Here is a 21,085-nt window from a genome sequence, read left to right as displayed (position 1 = left end):
TATGGTGGAAATACATATAGGTTCACTCTCTGAGTCAATATGTAACACCCGCCATGTTTGCTAAAGAGGGCGTTTGCAACAACGATTCGACTGCCGTTGAACCAAGTACAACTCAATAATAGAGCACATCCTCACGAGTGAATATAAAAGTCAAAAGAGGTGACTAGTCTCATAAATACCTAATATATCTTCATGCTACGAAAACCAATACATCAGCTCATCCTTCTTACTTGGTCAGACTGCCTAAAGGTACAACACCACAGTCCAAGAAAGTTTGGTTCGGCGTTAGTTAATTCAACGAGGACAAAACCCTTTGACAACAATCTTTCACCGCCGACGGGATTATGTCTCCCTCGAAACCCATCTCAACAATCCTAACCTTCACCTTTATCGTAGTAACATTCACCTCCCTCGTCAAGGTCATCCTTCAAATCTCCCTAGGTAGCCATCATAACGGCCCTCTCTAGTACCATCTTCAACATCCTTCTTAACGGAACCTGGTCGTTTCTCTTCTGTCTTCTTAACGTCGTTATCTTGCTCGGCCTATGCGTTTACGACGTTACGTTATTCCTAGTCTTCGTTTTCGCTACCCTTGGCCCCCTGGGAGCCGGCTTCTTTCTTCTGAGAAGTTTCCTAATGGGAGTGCGATCCCTTCGCCTTCCTGCGGGAGACTACTAGTACTGGGCTGTCTCTGGCGAAGTAAAGTATTTTATACAGGGACTCCTCAATGATATATCCGTTCATACGACACCCTCATAAAAGAGGCATGTTGACGTGGACATGACGGGAAGACAAGAAGATGAAGAGGTAGACAATTAAGCGTATGATTGTTTTTTTTTTGCTAGTACGTCCTGTTGTCCCATACAATTTATATAAGTCCTAGCAATCGAGAACGAATTATCCCAATAGATTACTGCGCGGGTGATACCATAAAACTCCAAATATCATTCTGCTTGGGCTTGAAACACTACCCGAACCATCCCGCAGAGAGAAGACAACGTCTTTAGATACCAGTAAAGTAATTCAGGTGACTCCGAACTCGTTCATCTTAAGCATACAAGAACCAATATAAGTTGCCTATAACCGAGGCGGATGCTCTCGTAAGTTAACAATCATACGTCGGGATATATTGTCGTCAATAATATTCGCCTGGTTGCTAGAGAATGAGTTTGGCGTGATCGGAGAGGATGACCCGGCCCTGCCTCTCTCTTGCAATCTGAAGTTCATGAGCCACCTAACATGCATCCCGAGCACGCCCATGGTGCTCCGAATCTCAGTAAGCTGGTCTTTGATCTGCGAGCTCTCATTGAAAAGCATCATCGAATGTCGTCCCTCGACTTCGTTGAGCGCGGTAGAAAGGCGCTCAACCTTGGACTCCATAGCCTCGAATAGGGATAAGAAATACTGATCTCGAGACTCGTAAGGTGCGCTGTCCTCGTGGGTTGAGCTGCCCTCTGGTAAATTGATATCCGACATGGGCTCTGGCGAGGTCGGTGTCGGCAGCGGAAATCCTCGGTTCTCGAGAAACTTGATCCGTCGATCTTTTAATCGATCTCTCTCCTGGAGAGTGTTAAGCTCAGCCCGAAGTTCGGCCAGCTGCTCTCCTACAGGCCCAACAACCCGATATGCGCACTTCAATGCGTGCTCCTCTAGCTGCCAGCGCTTGAAGAGTTGCTCGCAGCCAAATAAGGCAAATTTGCAGCCGGTTTGGGCTTCGGGGCATTCTTTTGAATGTTCCTCCTGCTTGTGCCGTACATACTCGATATTACACAATGCACATTCCGTCTTCCGATTCGGACATTCGGTGTCTTGGTGTTCTTCTAGATCCGCCTTCTGCCTTACCTGCTCGCAGTACTCGCATTTTACATCGTAGTGGAGACATCCCTTCCCGATATCTTTTCGGATTACCGACTTATTGCAGGACGGGTGCGGGCATGGTACAAGCGTCTTATCACAATACCGCGCAACGTGGTTTTCGACCAACGACCGAGAAACTATGAGAGTACAGCCACGGGAACTATTCGGGCACCTGACGGATAGATTATCAAGCTGGTTATGGACGATCTTAGGTGCGGGCCGTGTCTCGGACACCAGCTTTAAAGGAAGTCGGTCGACGGGGCAGACGGGGTTTAGAGCGTGGGCTTGGACGATGCATTTATGGCAGAAGACGTGGTCACAGTTGGTAATAACCGGAGAGACAAACGGGACTCGACATATGGGACATATGAGGTTCTCGTCGACGCTATCTTCGTATTCGAGGGCTCGGAGATCTAGAGTAGTGGCGGTAGGATCACCAGCCATCAAAGGTCGGAGAGCCAGGGTTGCGGTGGTAGCTACTAGCCCTTCTTCCGGAGTATTGGGCGGCGGCATATTCGAATATAATATGTTTTCATAGGGATTGTGGGAGTGTTAAGTCCCGAGGACTTGGACGGCATTGAAATAATGGCATTGGTCAAGGTTAATAAAGGTTATAAAAGGTTGTAAAAGTTAATAAACTTTAAACTCAACGGCGGGAGTCGGAGTCGGAGCTGTCCTGTTGTCGATGTCTTACCACAAGTTGGAGGGGCGATGATGGATAAATACATATATCTCTTGGTAAAGTCTGTGGCTGAACTATAGTTTTAGCTGATAACTGCATAATATTAAGACGTCACATCCATTATCCCGGTATCAACATTGTACCTAGTACGGAACCTTATACGGCCTCGGCAAGTAGCTCTTATCGTAATACTCTTATCACGTAACCCTTGAAAAAGTAAAACTAAAAAAAGCACCTAAAATAACAAACGGATTAGGTACGGTGTAAGACGTCAATGATTGCCTCGGTGCACGTTCAGCTCTAATGCAGCTGGAACCACTCAACAAATTTCCCACAAAAAAGTCTAAATAACATAGATTTCACCTTCTTCCTCACCGGCCTAACTAAATCCACCCGGTCTCCAACGCCTTCTTATAGGAGTTAGATTCTGTCTCTGCTAATAGTTCAATTGAACCCGATTTGGCTTCGCGGTCGTTCGTCTGTTACAATACAATATGGGAGGCTTATCGCTAAAAGTCACCAACCGGTCGCGGAAGGGTCTCAAGGGCCTTCCCCCCTCCGTCGAGCTGCCCGAAGATGCCACCGTCGAAGACGCAAAGAAGGCTATCGCGCGCGCCGCCAGGGTCTCGGACTTCAACCGCATCGGCATCTTCGACCCTGTCTCTAAGAAGACCCTCAAGGATAGGAAAGCTCTGCTGCGGGAACAGTCTGAGGTTGTGAAGCATGGAGAACTGCTCGTCAAGGACCTTGGTATGAATGACCCCCCTCTTCTGTGCCGGTCTGTATGTATAGAATTGGTACTGACCGAATTAAACAAACAGGTCCCCAGATCAGCTGGCGGCTGGTCTACGCGATCGAGTACCTCGGACCCCTACTCTTCCACCCTCTCTTCCTCGGCCTGCGAAACCACGTATACCCAGCCGTATACCCTCTTCTCAAGAACCATCTGCCCTACGGCATCCGGACCGACGGGGAGCTCTCGTTCGCGCAGAAGGCCGCCTTCGCCATGATAACGGCGCACTTCGTCAAGCGCGAGCTCGAGACCCTATTCCTGCACAAGTTCTCCGCCAACACCATGCCCTTCGCCTACGTCTTCCGCAACTCCTTCTTCTACTGGGCTTTCGCCGGTCTCCTCGGCGCCCTCGAGATCTACGCGCCCTTCTCGCCCGCTGCTCTTTCCCCTGACGCCCCGACTCCTCTTACCTACCTCGGAATCGCCCTCTATTTCATCGGCGAGATTGGTAACTTCGACGTCCACTACTACCTGGCGCACCTGCGTAAGCCCGGCGAGACAGCCAGGAAGATCCCTAGAGGCCACGGCTTCAGCCTTGTGACTAGCCCCAACTACATGTTCGAGATTATAGCTTGGATCGGTATCATTCTGGTTACCCGCAGCCCGTCCCTGCTAGTTTTCATCTTCATCGGCTCCTATTTCATGTATACTTGGGCATGGGGCAAGGAGAAGGCCTACCGTAAGCAGTTTGGCGACAAGTACAAGAAGAAGCGCAGCGTCATTCTCCCGGGTCTCCTATAAGCTTGTTAGGCTTTGGACCCTCTGTGACGAATGTAACGATTAGTGAGATATATCCAACCTTGCGCGACTTGGTTGATGTACTCTTAGAGATGGAAGAAATCATGGGAACGATATAAACGAGACTTGGATGGTTAGAAATATTTGAGAATAGATAGGGCTGCAACAAACTTTAAGTAATTAATCGTAGTTAACCAACTGAGATAAGTAATGTAATATTAAATGTCGATCGTCTCAACTATATATAAACATCCACTTGTCTCATGGGTGAAGCTTTACTTAATGGAAGACGGAGTCCCCTTCAGAGTCCCTAACTCATTGAATGACATGTTCCCTCAAGTAACCCATATTTACCCGTGGTATATTTATTTCTCAACTATAAGATCCTATTCGACCTTAAGCCCCGACTGCGGTATCGTACCCACATTCCAATTCCCCAAAGAAAGGTTGGGAGTTTACGCCGATATCATATTACTGTTCGGGAACTCGGGCTCTTATCCCTAGCTGCATCCCTCTCTCGACTTTCTGATAGTGTCCTACTAGATGGTAGGGATAGCTCACTGGGTCCAGTTTCGGGGTCATTGCTAGGCGAATTCTCAACCTCAGTCCTACTGCCCTCGGTAGCTGGCTCCTTACCTTTAACCGAGCTCTCGTGCGCGTCGGACGGGACCGGATCCAGCGATAGAGTGTCCAGGGACTCGTGTAGGGCCGTAGTCATAGCTTCACTAATACTCGCAGCGACTTCCCTGTCCACGGTGACATGTACATCACCCCTTCTAGAAAAGGCGTCGCTTCTAACACCACTATCTGTGGCGGTATGACCATTTAATCCAATTTCTTCGGGTTTCTTACCATTGACATCAGCGTCGCCCGTCACACTTCCTCGGCGGCTCCCCGCCCTACTATCATCAGCGCTGTAGCTCCCTGACCAACTACTTCGGCTACACTCACTGCAGCTATCGCTCCCGCTGCCATTTTTGACTAGGCGTGCCGTCTCCTCTAGGATTAGAAAATCCCTCTCTAAGACTTCGGCCCAATTTTGCACGTTGCCCAACTCCTTGATCTTGCGCTCCGTGTCGCGCGCGAGTTTCTCGAGCTTGTCGTTTTCTTTCCGTAGCGCCTCGGTTCCTTTTATTACGTCCTTCTCTTGCTTAGTTAATGCCGCGGCATTTGAATGGAGTAGCGAGGCGCGCGATTGCAGTTCGGAGTCTAGCATGTTCGACATGGAAGCTACAAGGGCAGCACGTGCTTCGTCAATGTGCAGCTGTGTTGTGCGAGACGGCAGAGCTGGGTTCAGATCCATGGTGACGCGGGGCTGAGCTCCGGTGGCGGAGGATGCCGTAATAGTTGTAGGGGGTGTTGTAGTGCTCCGAGATGCTGAGGCCGAGTTAGATGGTCGCAGACGTGGCGCGGTAGAATGAGAAGATGGCGAGAGGAGTGGCGCGCTCACGGCATTAGACGACCCAGCCGTATTATTCGGAGCTGGAGTTGACGATATATTGGCCGGAGCCCCGGGGACGGAGGAGGGGTTGGAATGCGGAGGATATACTGATGAATTCGGGGCCGACATTATGAAACGGTGCTCCTCGGAGATTCAATTGTATTGTATCTTGGCAGTAGCAAAACATAGAATTGCAATCCTCTAGAGAAGTCGTGCTAAATAATTGGATATTGGTATAATTGGATAAGGAGGAGCTTTACTTCAGAGCTGCGGGTTGATGTTAAACTATGCGGGGTCGCGATCCAGCCGATTGGAGGGATGTAACATGGTATGCGTAAGGTGCCTTAGGTCGTACTTAGGTGCTAACAGCATTAGTATACCGATTTGCTTCTATCCATGCTCATCGACGTAGCTGTTACACTACAAATCGGGACCTTTTCCGCCAACGAATATTCTTTATAGGTCACTCATCCCAATCTACTTCATACACCCCTTCCTCTCTCTGCGTACTGACCCACTCCTCACTTGCCAGTCCCCTGAGGAAACGCCGCTGAAGATCGGCGCTGTCTTTATGCCAGTCGCACGCATAATCACACGCTGGAGTGTCATTTTCTCCGAAATATTTGCAGATGAGCTTATGGCGGCAAGCATTTGTGCTCTCACAGTATTGGGCTAGAGCCTGTAAGCTTCTGGCCCGTGCCTCGAAATTGGAATTTGAAACCGAATTGCGATCTCGCACGATCAGGCTGCTGACTCGATCCCTATCTTCACGGCTGTAATAGAGAAAGCAGTACGCCGCGTTTCCGTCACGTCCAGCCCGGCCAGCTTCTTGATAGTACCCCTCGAAGGATTTAGGTAGCCTCCAATGAACAACAAAACGGACATTGTTCTTGTCAATACCCATACCGAACGCGGTCGTAGCTACGATTATGTCATACCCAGGTTCGTTCGATACCCATTTAGCAAGAACACGTTCCTTGGTCTCTTTCGACAGTTTTGCATGAAATGGTTGGGCACCGATGCCTTCCTGTCTGAGCTGCGAGGCAAGATTCTCACACTCATCCCGTGAAATAGTGTAGATGATGCCAGGAACATTATCGGCTCGCTCGCCGATGGTGGTAAGCTCACTCTTTCGCGGATCCTCGGCTCTACGTCGATATACGCCGCGGATCCATCCGAGGAAGTCGTCTAGACGCTGATCATCTTCATCACGTGTGAATCGAATCTCGAAGTGGAGATTTGGCCGGTGGGCAGTCATTGTGAACGTTTTCAGCCTTTCCGGGTTCATGTCCAATCTAAGGGTAGTGAGCACATCATTGCGCACCTGATTGTTGGCCGTTGCTGTTAGACACATGATAGGGACGTCGGGAAACGATTCTCGAAACCATGCTAGTCTCTTGAAATCCTTGCGGAAGTCATGGCCCCATTCCGAGATGCAATGCGCCTCGTCAATAGCGATACGCGCAAGTTCTCGTTGTTCGTGAACCACCCTCAATCTGTCCCGGAAACGGTCCTGGGCGCAAAGCTCTGGGGTTACATAGAGTAACCGGGTTCGGGGGTGGCCAGTTTTGAGATCATTCATAATGCGGTCCTTTTCTACTGGAGGCGTGTTGCTATTCAACGAGCTAGCATTGATATCGGCAGCTCGAAGAGCTTCCACCTGGTTCATCATGAGACTCAGCAATGGCGATACAACAATAGTAACTACGTCTCAATGTAAGTAAAATGCTAGCATTGGTAGGAAATAAGAATAGAATGATAAGAATAGGGAGGAAAAGGTTAAAAACTCACTGCCTCGATCCACCACGGCAGGAAGCTGAAAGCATAGACTCTTCCCGAAGGATGTGGCTGCTTGAACGAAGACATCGTTGCCATCCAACGCAGCTTGTATGATCTCTCGCTGGAATGGACGAAAGCCAGTCTTGTTGAACTGGCGTCTCAACGTAAAGTCGAGATCAGGGAAAATAAAGGAGTTAGACCTAACTAGGGCGGGCATTTTTGAGTCTGCCGCCTAGCTGTCCATATGGATCAGGTTTATTGACAATTTTCTTGAGTATCTCAGGGTTATGGTTATGATAGACTCTTATAAACCCTTCAAAAGGTTGAAAGTGACGTATTTGCCTTTCCTAATGAAGTATACTCCAAGATACATATGCATATAGCTACAGCTACTCTGCAGCTAAAGTACCTGGGTATTACGTGAACGAGATCCATTCATTTGCATCCTGCTTGGTAATAGAAATCGGTGACTGCGTTATCTTACTGAGATGGTCGAAAGTGCCTAGATTCCAACTTGAGCTAAGTTTAGAAGATAAAGTCAATTGCACAAGCCAAACACTATTTGGTACTAACTATCTAGATGCGCTTCCTCAAGTAGGAAGTAGAAACTGGGATATTTCTGATATAATGTTCTATCTTTACTTATTATGTGGGCCATCGCGACTTCCTACTATGGTATCAGGCATAAGTAAAACGACACTGTCAGGTACCGCTGGAATAGGTTAAGTAGGTTACCATACTAAATTAGTATTAGTTTGCCCAGGGTTTTCTAAAGATACATTCAACATTTAAAAAAGGAATCATCAATACGTTAACGCATTATACGCTTTTTATAAATAAGATGTATATGAAAATAATCTCTGAATAGGCTTAAATCTGGCGTTTTGACTTATAAGTGCTATAAGTGTTAATTTTTCTAGATTTGTTACTGTACGCATATAAGTATGCGTTAAACTATAACAAGTCAAGAAGTAGCAACATAGGCCATACTTTAGCGCGCGACTTGTGACAGGGGTTTTACTTACCCATCATACCATAGTAATCGCGTCGGTCCCCACCCGTCGCGTGGGAACAGGTACTTAAATAAATGGGTCTTATAGCAGTATATGGTACGTGCACGGAAGCTAATGGCACACTCTTACTACATAACGCCACAGCTGTAAGGTACGACCGAACACATTATGCAATATACATATGCACAAATTGGACTTGTTTGTGTACCGTACCTACCTAACCTAGATTATTTCAATCATTAACCTTACACACCAATTCCCATCAACAATAGTGGACTGGGAGGGGTTTTAAAAATTCAAAAATCTTGCAGAACAAATCTATTTTGGTTTCCCCTACCTCTGTAATATTCATCACACCCAACAATGCGAAGAGGACAAAAGGCGGCGGCTGGCAGTCTCATCTCGAGCCTCTCTCACGAGTAAACGGGGACTAAAAGACGCGAGCAGGGAATAGGTAACCCAAGCGCCTTCTCCACTTGGCTCTGATTCGTTTACACCAACTTCCCTTTTAGGTTATCCCATACCCATACGCCCCTACCGCTCTATGTACTGGGCATCAGCAATCAGCAATCATCCACTATTATTTAGGACTTCACGCCTGCCGTGGCGCTGTTTAATCCCCTTATTCTAGGCGTCGCTAGTGGACAAAGAACCCCTTCCCTTCCCTCCAACTAAGACTAAGTGCCCAAGACCCGATCCCTTGTGTCTGGTTGTGTCTGGTCTACCTTGCGCCGCACATCGCTTGGCCCCCCCTAATGACCACCTGAAAGAGCTTCAAGAACCAGGGGGCCTGCATAGGAATTTCTGCACTCTTCGACGACATCAGTGCTTCACCCTTTCGACCCTTTCGACTAGACTTGTTTCAACTCCGAACCCTTTCACAAGCACTACTGGTGTAACAGTTCTCGTCAAAACCTCCCTCTATGAATCTGCCACTTTCGTACTTGAAACTAGGTATTGGGTTGTTAGGTTCTGCTTCCAGTTCAGTTTCATCTTCGAAATCAACTTCGGATTACACTACGATGATCTCAGTTCCTCAGTTCGGTTCACCGTCTCCATTCTAAAAGACCTAGACCTATTGGGAAAAATAGTTGTCACGAGTCACTCACTCGACATTACGATTTTACACAATCGAAATAATATCCTGCCCAATCCAACCCATCTTCCAAGTCTTCGGCGTTTAGATCTGTTATGGATGTTGCTTTAGGCGGCATGGCCGCTGCTGTTATACAGCCTCAGTCGACCTCGAGAAATTTACCCACAAACCTACCACCCGGAATGAGACGAGGTCCTCCTAAGACCGCATTGCCTCTCCCCCCGCCTCCTCCAATCCCCGACCAATTCAACGTGTCCGCCAGCAGTAGCTCCAGCTCGATGCTGTCTACATCTGCCCCCCTGTCTGCCGGCCAGGTCATCGCCCTCGCTAGGGAAGCAATGAACAGTGCCTTACAAGAAAACGAGACCCAGGCTGCCGAGGCGAGTGGTGTTAGTACCGAACTCAAACCAGGTGTTACCATCGACCTCAGCAGAAGAAATATTCAGGCATTGCCAGATGAGGTAGTGGATATAATAAAGAATGAATTGGAGCGGTTAGTCTGGAATCCATAACTGGGTAGCATAGTAGCAATGCTGACATGTCTGGTCTTACACAGGTTGGCACTCTCGCATAACAAGTTATCGACTCTACCAGCCAGATTTTCGGAATGTACACATTTGCGATATCTTAACCTTAGGGCCAACCAAATCAAAGAGTTCCCTCTATCGGTAATTATCTCCTTTTCTAATTGGGTAAACGCTTGTCTCACAAATGTTCTAGCTCTGCGACATCAAGTCACTTGAGATATTAGATATGGGGAGGAACAAAATTCGAATTCTGCCACCCGAAATTTCGAAGTTGTCCTCGCTTAAGGTGCTGGCTTTGCAAAAGAACCGGATAGAGGAGCTTCCGCTTTGTTTAGCTGATATGGTCTCTTTGCAGATGCTGCGGCTAGCCGGAAACGATATCAGGTTTCCGCCAAAGGAGGTATTGCAGGTTCAAGCTAGCAGTCCTCCGAGTGAGGGTTTCCTGGAGAAGAGCGAAATAACGGAGCTCGCCGTTACGGCACACGTTAAAAAGTTCCTAAAGCAAAAAGCGCAAACTATGAATGCAAGAGAGAAAGAGGGCGAGAATGGTGGAGATGAACTCAGCGACGGAATAGAAACACCTCGAATGCCCGTCAGAAGAGTGGTCAGCGGGCGGTTTCCCATTCGGGTGAATGGTAGCGACGTGTCAGATATGAGATCCCCAGCCATACTCCGACCACCACCTATACCTTCTCGATCACATGCCCGAGGCCTCTCTCAGCAAAACACGGCTATCCGCAGGCCTGGAGTTATGCCTCTCACTATCGGCAACCCCAATGAGCGGTTAAGATCAAACAGCGAAACGTTGTTGCGGGCACCGGGGGCAGAGCGACCGTCCGACCGAAATAGGCGCATGGGTATTGTGTCTAAAAAACCGACCGAGCTCGGAACCTTGGAAGAAGGCCAGGCGAATAACAGATTCAGCCATTACCGAGGATTGAGCCACGGTTCATCCATGACGGGTCACTTAAATCCCAATGGAACTTCTACGATCAGCCCAAACAATCCAGCAGAACCACTGCTCCATCGTCCAAACTATGTCAGGCGTCTATCTGTCTTACCGGAACAAAGGCGAGAATCAAGGATTTTCGATCCTATTATCGAATCTGCGAAGGGTATTCTCTATGCAATCTTCCAGATTCATCCAACCATACAACTCTTTACAAGGCTCACAAATGATGGCACAACTAAACGGTCAAGCCTCGAGATTGTCTTCTACAACACTAATTTCCACATTGAGCAATTGGAACAGGAGATCCAGAAACACGAATTTGCCACGGAAAATGGCCCTTATACGCCACGTGAGAACGAGAATGTCCAAAGGGCCGTTCTAACCTTAATTAATGCCTACAGTCATATTTGTTCACTCCTGATGAACAATATGAATACTATCGTTGATAATGGGGACCCGCGCTATATCCGCACGATGGTGATGTTGCTGTATCACAGCATCATGGAACTTCGTATTACCGCTAACGAGATCTCCGCCGCCACAAGCTCGCCTGTGTTTAGCCAGGGATACCAGCAGACGAGGATCCAAGATACAGTCAGGATTCGTCCTCAAGACAATTCCATAACACCCACAATGGACCGACCAAGCATAGGTAATCAACCGCCGCGGCCTAGAGTTCTAGCTCATAACCATGGCAATCTTCGGGTAGCAACGGACGTGTCGATTCCCTACATAAATGGTACCGGCAGGATGGCACAAATCACATCTGCCACACCCCGGTCCGGGGAATCGTTCACATCCTCGAATGGGGATATGCGGTACCCCGACTTTACCGCAGACGAGCGATTGTTTGAGAGGATCTTTTTGTCGTTGCAGAAATCATCAGATCTTGCTATGCGCATCCTCCCCGGTATCAACCAACAATTTCTCGCTTACAGGCGCAACGCGGAAAATCAACGAGCTCCAGAGCGCATAGTACGCTGCTGGAAGGGTCTCGTCGCCAAATGTTCAATCTCTATCGCCGATACAGAGCGCTTAAAGGACCGCTTGTCTCTTATCAAACTAAAGGAGCCTGGTGTCAGGACAGACCCCCTCTTCTGGAGCCTCTGCAAAAGTTTTATCGATTCTTGGGCCGAATTCGGGAGTAGGCTGAAGTCGTCCATGGATCAAATAACGTTTCCGTTAGATATCAGGACTAGACTCCGGCCTATTCAAATAAGCATAAAAGAGACCAATCATCTCATCATGACCTCCCCATGGGCATACCTCCTCCGACACACTAGCAATATCAGCGATGCGCCCACCCACTATTCGCCGAGTCATTATTCGTCTAGTTCCGGGGTCAGCCAAATACAGATGCCTATGACACCCCAAAGCGCTGCTCTTGGACCAGCTGTACAAGCAACTGTGCCATCGACACCCCAGAGCGCATCTCTTTCCAACGTGTTTAACGGAAACGTTTTCGAACGTGCCGACGCATTATTATCATCCATGGGAGCATTGGCGATGTCTCGTTCTGCGACGATGAATAGTACTTCGACGTCCATGAACTCATCATTCTCTTCCACTACGTCATCACAGGAAGATCGCCAGGGCTTATCAAACATGTTGAGCCCCAGCGGAGGCTCGGGTCCCCTAACTTCTTATAGGCTTAACGGTGGAAACAAGCCCGCATTCTAGTCAAGGCGAGTCGTTTCATACCGATGATATGCTTGTCATGCCGTTCTAGTTATACTGTTCTACAGTATACGGGCACGAAACTCGGGTCCCAGATTGATTACCTACTTGGTAACCTGGTACGAATATATTGCGAGATTCCGTGCCGAATTTCCCTCGAGAAAAAAAGGCTTTGGTCTAGTCTAAATCTGTTGTATAAAGGCGCCGTGCCGAAAGCACGGAGCAGGGACTATAATTCACCGTGTTTGGCGTTAGGGGGAAACAGGAACACGGACTGGTGGTTATGATGATCTTTATCCCGGAAAAGCCCGATGGAGTCGAGCAACCGGCGTTACTCAATAATGTGACCATGTGTCAAATTATAATGCCTGAATACCAATCAAAATCTGGTTACATGTTGCTTTGCTTGTCTGTCCCTTGTGTCTATATTCTGAATTCGCATAACAAGTGTAATTAGTGTGATTAGGAAAGTTTTAATCGTAGCTAGTGCTTTGAATAATGGCATATGCTCCTTTGAACTCGAAAAAAGGGTATCACGAGTTGAGTAGGTACTGTTGCTGAATGAAATATTCGCTCCATCGTGCGTGATCCCCCTACTCTTTCTAGCTTCCTAAGCCAGCGTAGAAAAGGGGGAAGGCGAAAGAGGCGTATGGACTGTTGATGCCAACCACATATGTAAGCAAGCGACTAACACTATACTCGTACGCGTGGTAAGCAGCTATTTATGTAGGTAGGAACGAAATAAGCCAATGAATGCAGCAGGTATTCGCAACTCTAGTAATATCTAACCTGCCGTAGGAGGCAACGAGTAGCGAGCGAGTATGTGCCCCTTTTCCAATATTCATTCAACAACCCACGATCTTTGGCATGACTCTATGTATAATTGGTCCTCCAGAATTGTGCCTCGCATCTCACTAATACCTTAGGTACGTATTCCTGTCATGAATTGGCATTGATTTATTTATTAGGCCGGTTCTATATATGTCATGTATCCATTATCTACGAGGTATCGGGACTCCTTTTTCTTTTCTTTTCTTTTTCTTCTAACTAGGTAGTTGTTGTCCTTTTTAAATTCTAACACCCAACACCCACCCATTTACTTACTTCAGCGTAACAAGCTCCTCGGCGCTGGTAGGGTGGATGGCAATGCACCTGTCGAGATCCTTCTTCGTGGCGCCCATCTTGATGGCTACGCCGAAGCCCTGCAGCATCTCGGCGGAGGCGAGGCCCATGATGTGCAGGCCGACGATCTTCTGCTCGGGCCCCGCGCAGATCACCTTGTACTTGGTGGGCGCCTTGTCCTCGGGGTCCATCATGGCGTAGTACATGGCTGTGAAGCTGGTCTTGTAGATGGTCAGGTTGTCGCGGCCGTACTTGTCTACGGCTTGCGGCTCTGTCAGCCCGATGCTGCCGACTTCGGGGTGGGCGAAGACGACGGAGGGTATGTTGGAGTAGTCGATGCGCGCCGCCTTGAATTGCTCGCCGCCGTAGAGACGCTCCGAGAGTCGCCGGCCGGCCGCGATGGCGACGGGGGTTAGTTCCACTCGGCCGGACACGTCGCCTAGCGCGAAGATGTTGTCTACCGAGGTGTTCTGGTACTCGTCGGTGACGATGTAACCGTTCTCGTCGAGCTTGACGCCCGCCTCCTCCAGACCGATGTTCTTGGTCATAGGGGTACGGCCGATAGCCCAGATCAAGTGGTCCACATCCTCCAGCTTACTCTCGCCGTTGCTGTCCTTGTAGTGTATCGTAAGCTTACCGGTGCTAGGGTCCTTCTCGATCTTAGTCTGGGTGGAATCTTTGTGTATGTGTACACCGAGCCGCTCATATTCGCTGGTAACGCCCTCCTGGATCATAGGATCGAATTTGCGCAAGAAGGTCTTGTGCCGGATGAACAGATGCGTCTCAGTACCCAGGGCATTGAACATTCCTGCAAATTCGACGGCGATGTACCCCGCCCCTACCAAGGCGACCTTCTTAGGCAGCACGTCGATATCGAAGAAGCCATCGCTGTCGGTGCCGTACTCGGCGCCGGGAATATCGGATGACGACGGCTTCGCGGGTTGGCCACCTACGGCTATGAGGATCTTATTGGCGCGTACAGTGGTTTTCGTGCCGTCGTCTAGTGTTATCTCGACCTCGTTCTTGTTTAACAGCTTTGCCCACCCGTGCACATATTCGACCTTGTCGTTGACGAGATTTCGTTCGTAGATGCCGTTCAATCGCTTGATATAGGCGTCTCGCTTATGCTTGAACGTGGTGAAGTCGAACGGCTTCGTTTCTTGAACCGAGAAGCCGTAAGCTTTAGAGTCGTGAATGGCTTCGGCGAGGACGGCGGCATTATATGTGACCTTTTTAGGTACACAGCTATTGCAAAATTAATATTAGCCTCTTCTGTTATTCTTTTATTTTCCTATTTTATTTTTATTTTTAATCTCATTCGTAACACAGAAGGGGTTATAGTACCCGACATTCACACAGGTACCACCGAGGCGCGAGGCTTCGACGACCATGGTTTTCGCACCGAACTTGGAGCTGGCCATGCGCGCAGAACCAAGACCGCCACTTCCGCCGCCAATGACCAGAAAGTCAGTCTCCTTAGATATGGGAGCCATGATGTGAGGGGTGGACGAGAAGTGTCTAGAGAGTGAAGCTATTCGCGAGGTCGCCGTCCTGGACCTAGAAGCAAAAGCAAAAGCAGAGGGAGATGTTAAGGTCACAGTAGCAGCAGCCGATATCCGACCAAATAAAGCAATTGCTTGCATTGGCCTGCTTACTCCAACGGAGAAAAAAGGAAAACGAAAGGAATGGCGGGGGTGGAGGGGAACGAATGACGTCTTATATGGGAGATCTTGCGAGATGGAGTAAAAAGTGAATTTCTAACGGCGAATTTCCAATCAGCAATATCCCAGATAGGCAACTTACAAGCTGAAGAATTACTAAGAGAAGAAGGAAGAAACAGGTAGGTTCGTTACTAAAATCTCGGAACTCGGCCGGTGATCAATAAGCACCGGCTCGGCTGGCCGGTTCCAATACACCGCACCACCTATTTTTATGTAAATGCACCGTTCCGCGCTACCGTGCTAGGGTCTTTGACAAATCCTCGAATACCTAGTACGTACTCTCTACCTATGTACATACCTAGTCTATAGCGGGACCCATATTTTATAATCCGTCCCCTTATATATTCTTGTAAAGGCTCCAAAGCGTAGCACAATCTCCCCCATACTTAAAGGCCATACATGACTACTACTCTGACATAAGAACATATATATCCAATGAAGGTCAAGCCGGTATTCCAAATAGGCAGTGTGCAGAATAAGCAAACGACTCTGTCATCGCATTTGGGGTGCACGAATATGCATATGCGTTTAGCAAACAGGAGGACTAAGTGAACATTTAACATAGTCAATGGTATTCCTTAACATTAGTTGATATTGTTGGCTGATATTGTAATTTGAATAGGTATTCATCTATGGGTTCTCTCAGGTTAACAGGTACCTAGCTACCTATTCTATGTATAGGTTCGATAAGTCCCACTTACCGGGTCATATTTAATATCGAACGAATTACAATAACTGCATCGTTGCTCTGAAATCTGATATGCATCTAAGATTATAATTAGACCCCGAATAACAGAAACCGTTCGTCTGGTACATACATCATCGGTCACGTGACCGTTTATACGTAAAAAGTACTAATTGTGAAAACTTCACGAGCTGTTAGCGTAACCAATTGATATTCCAAAGGCTACGTATTTTTGAGACAGATAGATACCTAAATCATCGAATTTCAATTTTCAACCCTATTATCCTCCCAGGCGATTTAAGAGGCGATTTGTTAGCCAAACCTACCTATATTATACACATCCCTTCCCCTTACCCATGGCGCCGTAGCCAGTAAAAAAGGGGAAGTAGAAATTGGTGGGCTGCTCTAGGTACTTACTGGTTGCACTATGCGCGTGGGATAGATATATAAGTTATAACCACCATGTCATCGAAGCTAGAAGCGATCCTGCCCAAATTCAAGGGTGCGCACTTGAGACAGCTCGCTTCCCTATGCGGCGAAAAGACTTCGGGCAGAAAGTCGGACCTCGTCGACCGCCTCGTCGCCTTGAGTCACGCAGCGCGTCCGGCCAAACCGCCCAACAAGGCCAACAAAGACTCGCGACTTATTCTGAGCATGGACATGGGCATACGCAACCTAGGCTATAGCCTCATAGCCCCCGCCGCGCCGTCCAAAGTCCTCTCGCCTGCGGCTCTGACTGCCGACGACTTGCGCCGACCGCCGCGTGTCCACCTCCACGCGTGGCAGCGGCGGGAGCTCCTAGAGCCGTCGTTGGACGGACTCGAGGACCCCGAGCGTTATAGCCCGGCCTCCCTCGCCATCGCGACGGACCGGCTGGTGCGTCAAGACCTGTTACCTCTCCAACCGACGCACGTGCTCATCGAGCGGCAGCGATGGCGCAGCGGCGGCGCCGCAGCAGTTCAGGAATGGACGCTCCGCGTCAACACGCTCGAGGCCATGCTCCACGCGTCGCTGCGTACGCTGCGGGAACTAGGGCATTGGAACGGCGAGGTGGTGTCCGTGTTACCCGACAGGGTCACGCGATTCTGGCCTCCGCCGCCGACCGTGTCCGAGGAGACTCCAAAGACGAGAAGGAGCCGGTCCGCTAAAGCGGTCGATGGAGAGACCCGAAAGGCAGCCAAGTCGCCGCAGAACAGCAAGAAGTATAAGATTGGCGTTCTGACGGGCTGGTTAGCGATGAAAGGGAAAAGCGAGATTATCCTACCTGCGAATCATGATGCAGAGGACGCTGTTAGGTGGTTCCGTTCGAAGCTAACTCGCTCTCGAAAGAAATCGAGCGATGCTGAGGACTCGATTCGCGATGCCGGTCCACGAAAACTCGACGACTTAACTGATTGTTTCTTGCAAGGTGCGGCGTGGCTGAAGTGGGAGGAGAACAAGGCTATCCTCCTTAGAGAAGAAGCGTTAATAAGGATCCTAGAAGAGAAGCTCTTGGATGAACTGGAAGTTGACACATTGCTTGATGACGTATAAAATAAACGCTCAATTGTATAGTACAAATATCCATCTATATTTAAATCGAGGCTAGGCAGATGATATTGAGAACCCTTTTCAGGGCTTCTGTCTGCTACCCAACATGCGAGTCTAACTAGTTCACCTGAGCCCGTGGGAATTGGGGTATAACGCGCTTGAGACGATCCAAAACCAACCACCTCCTAGAAACAATATATCTTATTGCTCATCACCACTTCATCGGTATGTCGTTTACAAAAAGATAACGCTGGTCAATCCCGTAGCCAAAAGCGCGGCGGCAGCGAAGAGGAAAGGCTTGGGCTCTGTGGCCGTGCCAGCATTGCCAGTAGGGCTAGCGGTGCTGCTGGATTCACTAATCAAGAACGACAATTAGCAGACATACGAGGATAAAGATAGCATCGGATTATACTCACGTAGTGCTACCGGATTCGCTTTCTCCAGAGGTAACAGTCGCGTCACTGGTCGGGGTAGCAGAAGCAGACACGGACTTGACACCGGTGGAAGAAGCAGTGGCGGTGCTGGAGTGAGCAGAAGAGGTCGAAGTAGAAAGCTTAGCGACGGTCACACCCTCCTCCAGGCACTTGGAGGAGTAGACATTGTAAGCCTCGGAGAGAGTGTCCTTCTGGCAGCTGCTGGTCAAGTTGCCCTGCATGGCATCCTGGAGATCACCACAGACGGCCTTCAGATCGGATGGGTTGTCCTGAACACTATACAAGCACGATAAAAATCAGTCCTACTATCCCGTCCATAAACCGCACATATATATATATATATATTACTCCTAAGTCGGACCAGAACCAACGTACCCAAGAGCAGCCAACAGACAGGCCGGGGGAAGAGCAGCGGCAACCTGGAAAAAGGCCAGGACGGCAGTAAAGATGGCGAAGAATGCACGCATGTTGGCGGATGCAGTATCGAAAATCGCTCGAGAAGAACTGAAATAAAGGGTCGGGAGAATCTAGCGAAAAAAAACTTGAAGCTGAAACACGGATTCTAAATCGCACGCGCCGAGGTGATGGGGACCGAATCGATCGGGGGGGAGTAAGTTATCGCAGAGATTGTCTAGTTAATGAGTGACTGTAGGGAGAAATGAGTGACGAGACTGCAGCGTAAGGAATGACTGCAAGTTTCTAATTGAAAAAGACGGGGTGGAAAACGAGGTATGATGGGAGGTTGTTGAAGGTGAAGGAAGGATCGCGCTGTAGAAAGATTAGGTACCTTCTCTCTCCTGAATTCGACCTGTGACAAGGGGGTACGGTCCTTGTCAATTCGGGCTAAACCTCGGCGGATTCTTTGTGTCAAACCGAAGTTATAGTGTAGGTATATAGATTGGGCTTAGCGTGTAATGTTATTTCGTTATCATATCGGTAAAACACCTCCTATTAATCCGTATTCATGTTATTCTTGGAGTCTCATGTCAATATATCAAATTATCAATCGATATGTTGAGCCGTTTGACCATTCAAGACTCGATGAAAAATCTAACATACACTTCTTAAAAATATAGTTATATCTCACGCAGTTAACTTATAATTTTTATTTAGTTAATTAATATTCCAACCGATAGGCAATCTCGTGCGTATTACATTATCATTACTCATATCAAAGAAGACATGCTAACCACCATTTATAGACTTCGTTACGTCGTAATGCTACAAGATCAGAGTTCAGTTTAGTTTGTGTCTCGAAGGCTTTTAGTCCCTATGAAAGCGACCTCAGTCTTGAATATTGGTTGTGGGAGATGTCGATGCTTCGTTCTTTCTCGATGCAGAGCAAGGAATAGCTTCCAGCTCCGCGACTTGGTTTGGCCAGGCCTCCAGCTCCGCCTTATGTTTGATGTACACGGCACCCCTAGCGACGCTCATTCTTTGCGTACCCTCTAGCTCTGGCTTCTGGATATGGATGCCTGCTCCGTGGCTGATTACCAACGTGCCTTCGAGCTCGGACCGCGTCGCCCCTACTGAAGCGTCTAGTTCTGCTTTCCTATAGCCATCATATAGGTTATGATCATGGTGTGCACCGTTTATTGTCGTAGATCGATCATCCTGTTGCGTTTTGTGGTGCCGCCGCCGTCGCGATAAGATAAAATAGACTATCCCGGCGAGTATGCCAACTCCTACAACGCACCCTATAATAGCGCCTATAAGAACGCTATTCGACAACGTGCTTGAAGGACTATTACCTCCTTCAGCACCGGCTGTCGGGATTGTAATGGGTTTTACTTCACTTGATGTGGGGATTGCCACACTCTCGGTACTATTAGCCATGGCCATCGTTTGGCCCATAAGGAAAACGCCTATCGCAGATGCTACTACTGTAATGGTGTCCGCAATAACCGTGTCAACCTGCGAAGCTGAGTTCAAAACGCTAAGAACTTGGGTGGCGCCGGGACCAAATGTAACGCTAGAGTATTGGTTTGCTGAATCGCAACGGAAGCCAGAAAAGCCAGAATAGAAAGAACCCTTGGTCAACGTAGTTGAACACCATGGAGAAGACCCCGCCCAGGGTAGATTTCTATAATAACATAGGAAACGTCAGCGTGTGATCGGAGGGAACTCCTAGGTACTTTAAACTCTACGTACGAAGGGCAACACCACACACCATCAGGCGAAACCGCGCTCGCTGCTGTCGTCATGCCTAAAGGACAAATCTTCCCCGGAGAGTAGGTGTACTTTGCCCCGTGCGAACTATCATAACTTGGTAGGCAAGAAATTCTACTGGCGAAATTACCGCACCAAATTTCAGCCCCTTCCCCAATGGTAGTTAGTAGTCTGAGCCTCTAAGAATTCCATGAATGCATCACTTAGAAGCCTGATCAGCTCAAATAGAACATCTTAGGTATCCTTCTAGGTAAGCCAAAGGGGACAAATGGACTTTCTAGTATTACATACAGGCTGTTACGCTACAAGTATTTGTCCCGCAGTGCTGTAAGATGTAACTCATGCATTCAGGCGGCGGCGTGAAGGTTGTTGTTAAAGGGGGAAAAGGAGGTGTTGACTCGGTTGTTGTTGTTGTTGCTGTTGTTGACAAGGAGCTCGGTATTTGGGTACTGCTAGAGGTAGAGGTAGAAATAGACGTAGATGGAGGTAAAAGTGTAGGTAGATCGAGCACGAGGGACCCCATAGACACAAGCACATAGCCGAATTTCGTAAACAATGGTCTATAATAGTATAGCTAATATGAAATATGTAAAATAGGAAGAATGGGATATTCTGTTTACCGCCAAGTGGAAAACAGCTGAATTATATAGGACAAAGGGAGGCATCATTTTCTGGTGTAGTACAGCATCGCTCCCGTTTTATGGCCTGGGGCCTATTTTCATATCTAACCCCGTCCTCATTCGATGGCTGAAGAACTTCAATATAAAGCAGTGTACCTAGATAGGAGCTTATGGTACCTTAGTGAATTGAGCCGGAGTATTGTATACTCTGCTTCCTGTTAGTGGGCGAGTCGAAATAGAAGTATGGGT

General features: G+C 48.4%; 9 protein-coding genes across 9 annotated transcripts; 3 read left to right on the top strand and 6 right to left on the bottom strand.

Annotated features, from left to right (window-relative positions):
- Positions 1 to 727: 727 nt before the first annotated feature.
- Positions 728 to 2,531, bottom strand: F5Y00DRAFT_205871 (uncharacterized protein). Its single transcript, XM_048005435.1, has 2 exons — positions 2,338 to 2,531; positions 728 to 1,854 (listed from the first exon to the last, which is right to left on the bottom strand). Exons 1-2 carry the CDS (start codon positions 2,368 to 2,370, stop codon positions 1,078 to 1,080), a joined length of 810 nt encoding a protein of 269 aa, XP_047867976.1. The 5' UTR covers positions 2,371 to 2,531; the 3' UTR covers positions 728 to 1,077.
- A 225-nt stretch (positions 2,532 to 2,756) lies between these two features.
- On the top strand, positions 2,757 to 4,300 carry F5Y00DRAFT_228491 (3-oxo-5-alpha-steroid 4-dehydrogenase-domain-containing protein). The gene is made up of 2 exons (XM_048006635.1): positions 2,757 to 3,289; positions 3,361 to 4,300. The coding sequence occupies exons 1-2, from the start codon at positions 3,034 to 3,036 to the stop codon at positions 4,071 to 4,073; spliced, it is 969 nt and encodes a 322-aa protein (XP_047867975.1). The 5' UTR covers positions 2,757 to 3,033; the 3' UTR covers positions 4,074 to 4,300.
- A 57-nt stretch (positions 4,301 to 4,357) lies between these two features.
- Positions 4,358 to 5,905, bottom strand: F5Y00DRAFT_205851 (uncharacterized protein). The gene has a single exon (XM_048005434.1). The coding sequence runs from the start codon at positions 5,638 to 5,640 to the stop codon at positions 4,537 to 4,539; it is 1,104 nt and encodes a 367-aa protein (XP_047867974.1). The 5' UTR covers positions 5,641 to 5,905; the 3' UTR covers positions 4,358 to 4,536.
- F5Y00DRAFT_205846 (ATP-dependent DNA helicase) lies at positions 5,711 to 7,880 on the bottom strand. Its single transcript, XM_048005433.1, has 2 exons — positions 7,303 to 7,880; positions 5,711 to 7,215 (listed from the first exon to the last, which is right to left on the bottom strand). Exons 1-2 carry the CDS (start codon positions 7,505 to 7,507, stop codon positions 5,975 to 5,977), a joined length of 1,446 nt encoding a protein of 481 aa, XP_047867973.1. The 5' UTR covers positions 7,508 to 7,880; the 3' UTR covers positions 5,711 to 5,974.
- A 1,614-nt stretch (positions 7,881 to 9,494) lies between these two features.
- On the top strand, positions 9,495 to 12,558 carry F5Y00DRAFT_259000 (RAM signaling pathway protein-domain-containing protein; the record flags this gene model as incomplete). The annotated part of the gene is made up of 3 exons (XM_048010805.1): positions 9,495 to 9,892; positions 9,956 to 10,067; positions 10,120 to 12,558. 3 exons carry the CDS (start codon positions 9,495 to 9,497, stop codon positions 12,556 to 12,558), a joined length of 2,949 nt encoding a protein of 982 aa, XP_047867972.1.
- Positions 12,559 to 13,488: 930 nt separating this feature from the next.
- F5Y00DRAFT_228482 (uncharacterized protein) lies at positions 13,489 to 15,541 on the bottom strand. Its single transcript, XM_048006634.1, has 2 exons — positions 15,022 to 15,541; positions 13,489 to 14,922 (listed from the first exon to the last, which is right to left on the bottom strand). The coding sequence occupies exons 1-2, from the start codon at positions 15,318 to 15,320 to the stop codon at positions 13,656 to 13,658; spliced, it is 1,566 nt and encodes a 521-aa protein (XP_047867971.1). The 5' UTR covers positions 15,321 to 15,541; the 3' UTR covers positions 13,489 to 13,655.
- Positions 15,542 to 16,545: 1,004 nt separating this feature from the next.
- On the top strand, positions 16,546 to 17,616 carry F5Y00DRAFT_258998 (Ydc2-catalyt-domain-containing protein; the record flags this gene model as incomplete). Its single annotated transcript, XM_048010804.1, has 1 exon — positions 16,546 to 17,616. The coding sequence occupies one exon, from the start codon at positions 16,546 to 16,548 to the stop codon at positions 17,614 to 17,616; it is 1,071 nt and encodes a 356-aa protein (XP_047867970.1).
- Positions 17,617 to 17,847: 231 nt separating this feature from the next.
- F5Y00DRAFT_258997 (uncharacterized protein) lies at positions 17,848 to 18,514 on the bottom strand (the record flags this gene model as incomplete). Its single annotated transcript, XM_048010803.1, has 3 exons — positions 17,848 to 17,968; positions 18,030 to 18,323; positions 18,423 to 18,514. 3 exons carry the CDS (start codon positions 18,512 to 18,514, stop codon positions 17,848 to 17,850), a joined length of 507 nt encoding a protein of 168 aa, XP_047867969.1.
- A 513-nt stretch (positions 18,515 to 19,027) lies between these two features.
- Positions 19,028 to 20,598, bottom strand: F5Y00DRAFT_228476 (uncharacterized protein). The gene is made up of 2 exons (XM_048006633.1): positions 19,250 to 20,598; positions 19,028 to 19,191 (listed from the first exon to the last, which is right to left on the bottom strand). The coding sequence occupies exon 1, from the start codon at positions 19,899 to 19,901 to the stop codon at positions 19,332 to 19,334; it is 570 nt and encodes a 189-aa protein (XP_047867968.1). The 5' UTR covers positions 19,902 to 20,598; the 3' UTR covers positions 19,028 to 19,191; positions 19,250 to 19,331.
- Positions 20,599 to 21,085: the final 487 nt, after the last annotated feature.

The sequence above is a fragment of the Daldinia vernicosa genome (genome assembly GCF_022497035.1).
Source record: "Daldinia vernicosa strain CBS 139.73 unplaced genomic scaffold F5Y00scaffold_8, whole genome shotgun sequence".
NCBI classification, from domain to species: Eukaryota; Fungi; Ascomycota; class Sordariomycetes; order Xylariales; family Hypoxylaceae; genus Daldinia; species Daldinia vernicosa.
Note: the sequence above shows the minus strand (reverse complement) of the source record. Positions and strands in the feature narration are given on the sequence as shown.

Excerpts from the sequence above, each read along its gene's own strand:
- F5Y00DRAFT_205871 (XM_048005435.1), bottom strand. The coding sequence starts at position 2,370 with ATGCCGCCGCCCAATACTCCGGAAGAAGGGCTA. Across the intron at positions 1,855-2,337 it reads ATACTCCGGAAGAAGGGCTA|TACTGCGAGCAGGTAAGGCA; the intron begins GTAGCTACCACC and ends GTAAAATGCGAG.
- F5Y00DRAFT_228491 (XM_048006635.1), top strand. The coding sequence starts at position 3,034 with ATGGGAGGCTTATCGCTAAAAGTCACCAACCGGTCGCGGAAGGGTCTC. Across the intron at positions 3,290-3,360 it reads ACTGCTCGTCAAGGACCTTG|GTCCCCAGATCAGCTGGCGG; the intron begins GTATGAATGACC and ends TTAAACAAACAG.
- F5Y00DRAFT_205851 (XM_048005434.1), bottom strand. The coding sequence starts at position 5,640 with ATGTCGGCCCCGAATTCATCAGTATATCCTCCGCATTCCAACCCCTCC.
- F5Y00DRAFT_205846 (XM_048005433.1), bottom strand. The coding sequence starts at position 7,507 with ATGCCCGCCCTAGTTAGGTCTAACTCCTTTATTTTCCCTGATCTCGAC. Across the intron at positions 7,216-7,302 it reads TGCCGTGGTGGATCGAGGCA|TTACTATTGTTGTATCGCCA; the intron begins GTGAGTTTTTAA and ends ATTGAGACGTAG.
- F5Y00DRAFT_228482 (XM_048006634.1), bottom strand. The coding sequence starts at position 15,320 with ATGCAAGCAATTGCTTTATTTGGTCGGATATCGGCTGCTGCTACTGTG. Across the intron at positions 14,923-15,021 it reads GGTACCTGTGTGAATGTCGG|CTGTGTACCTAAAAAGGTCA; the intron begins GTACTATAACCC and ends ATTTTGCAATAG.
- F5Y00DRAFT_228476 (XM_048006633.1), bottom strand. The coding sequence starts at position 19,901 with ATGGGCCAAACGATGGCCATGGCTAATAGTACCGAGAGTGTGGCAATC.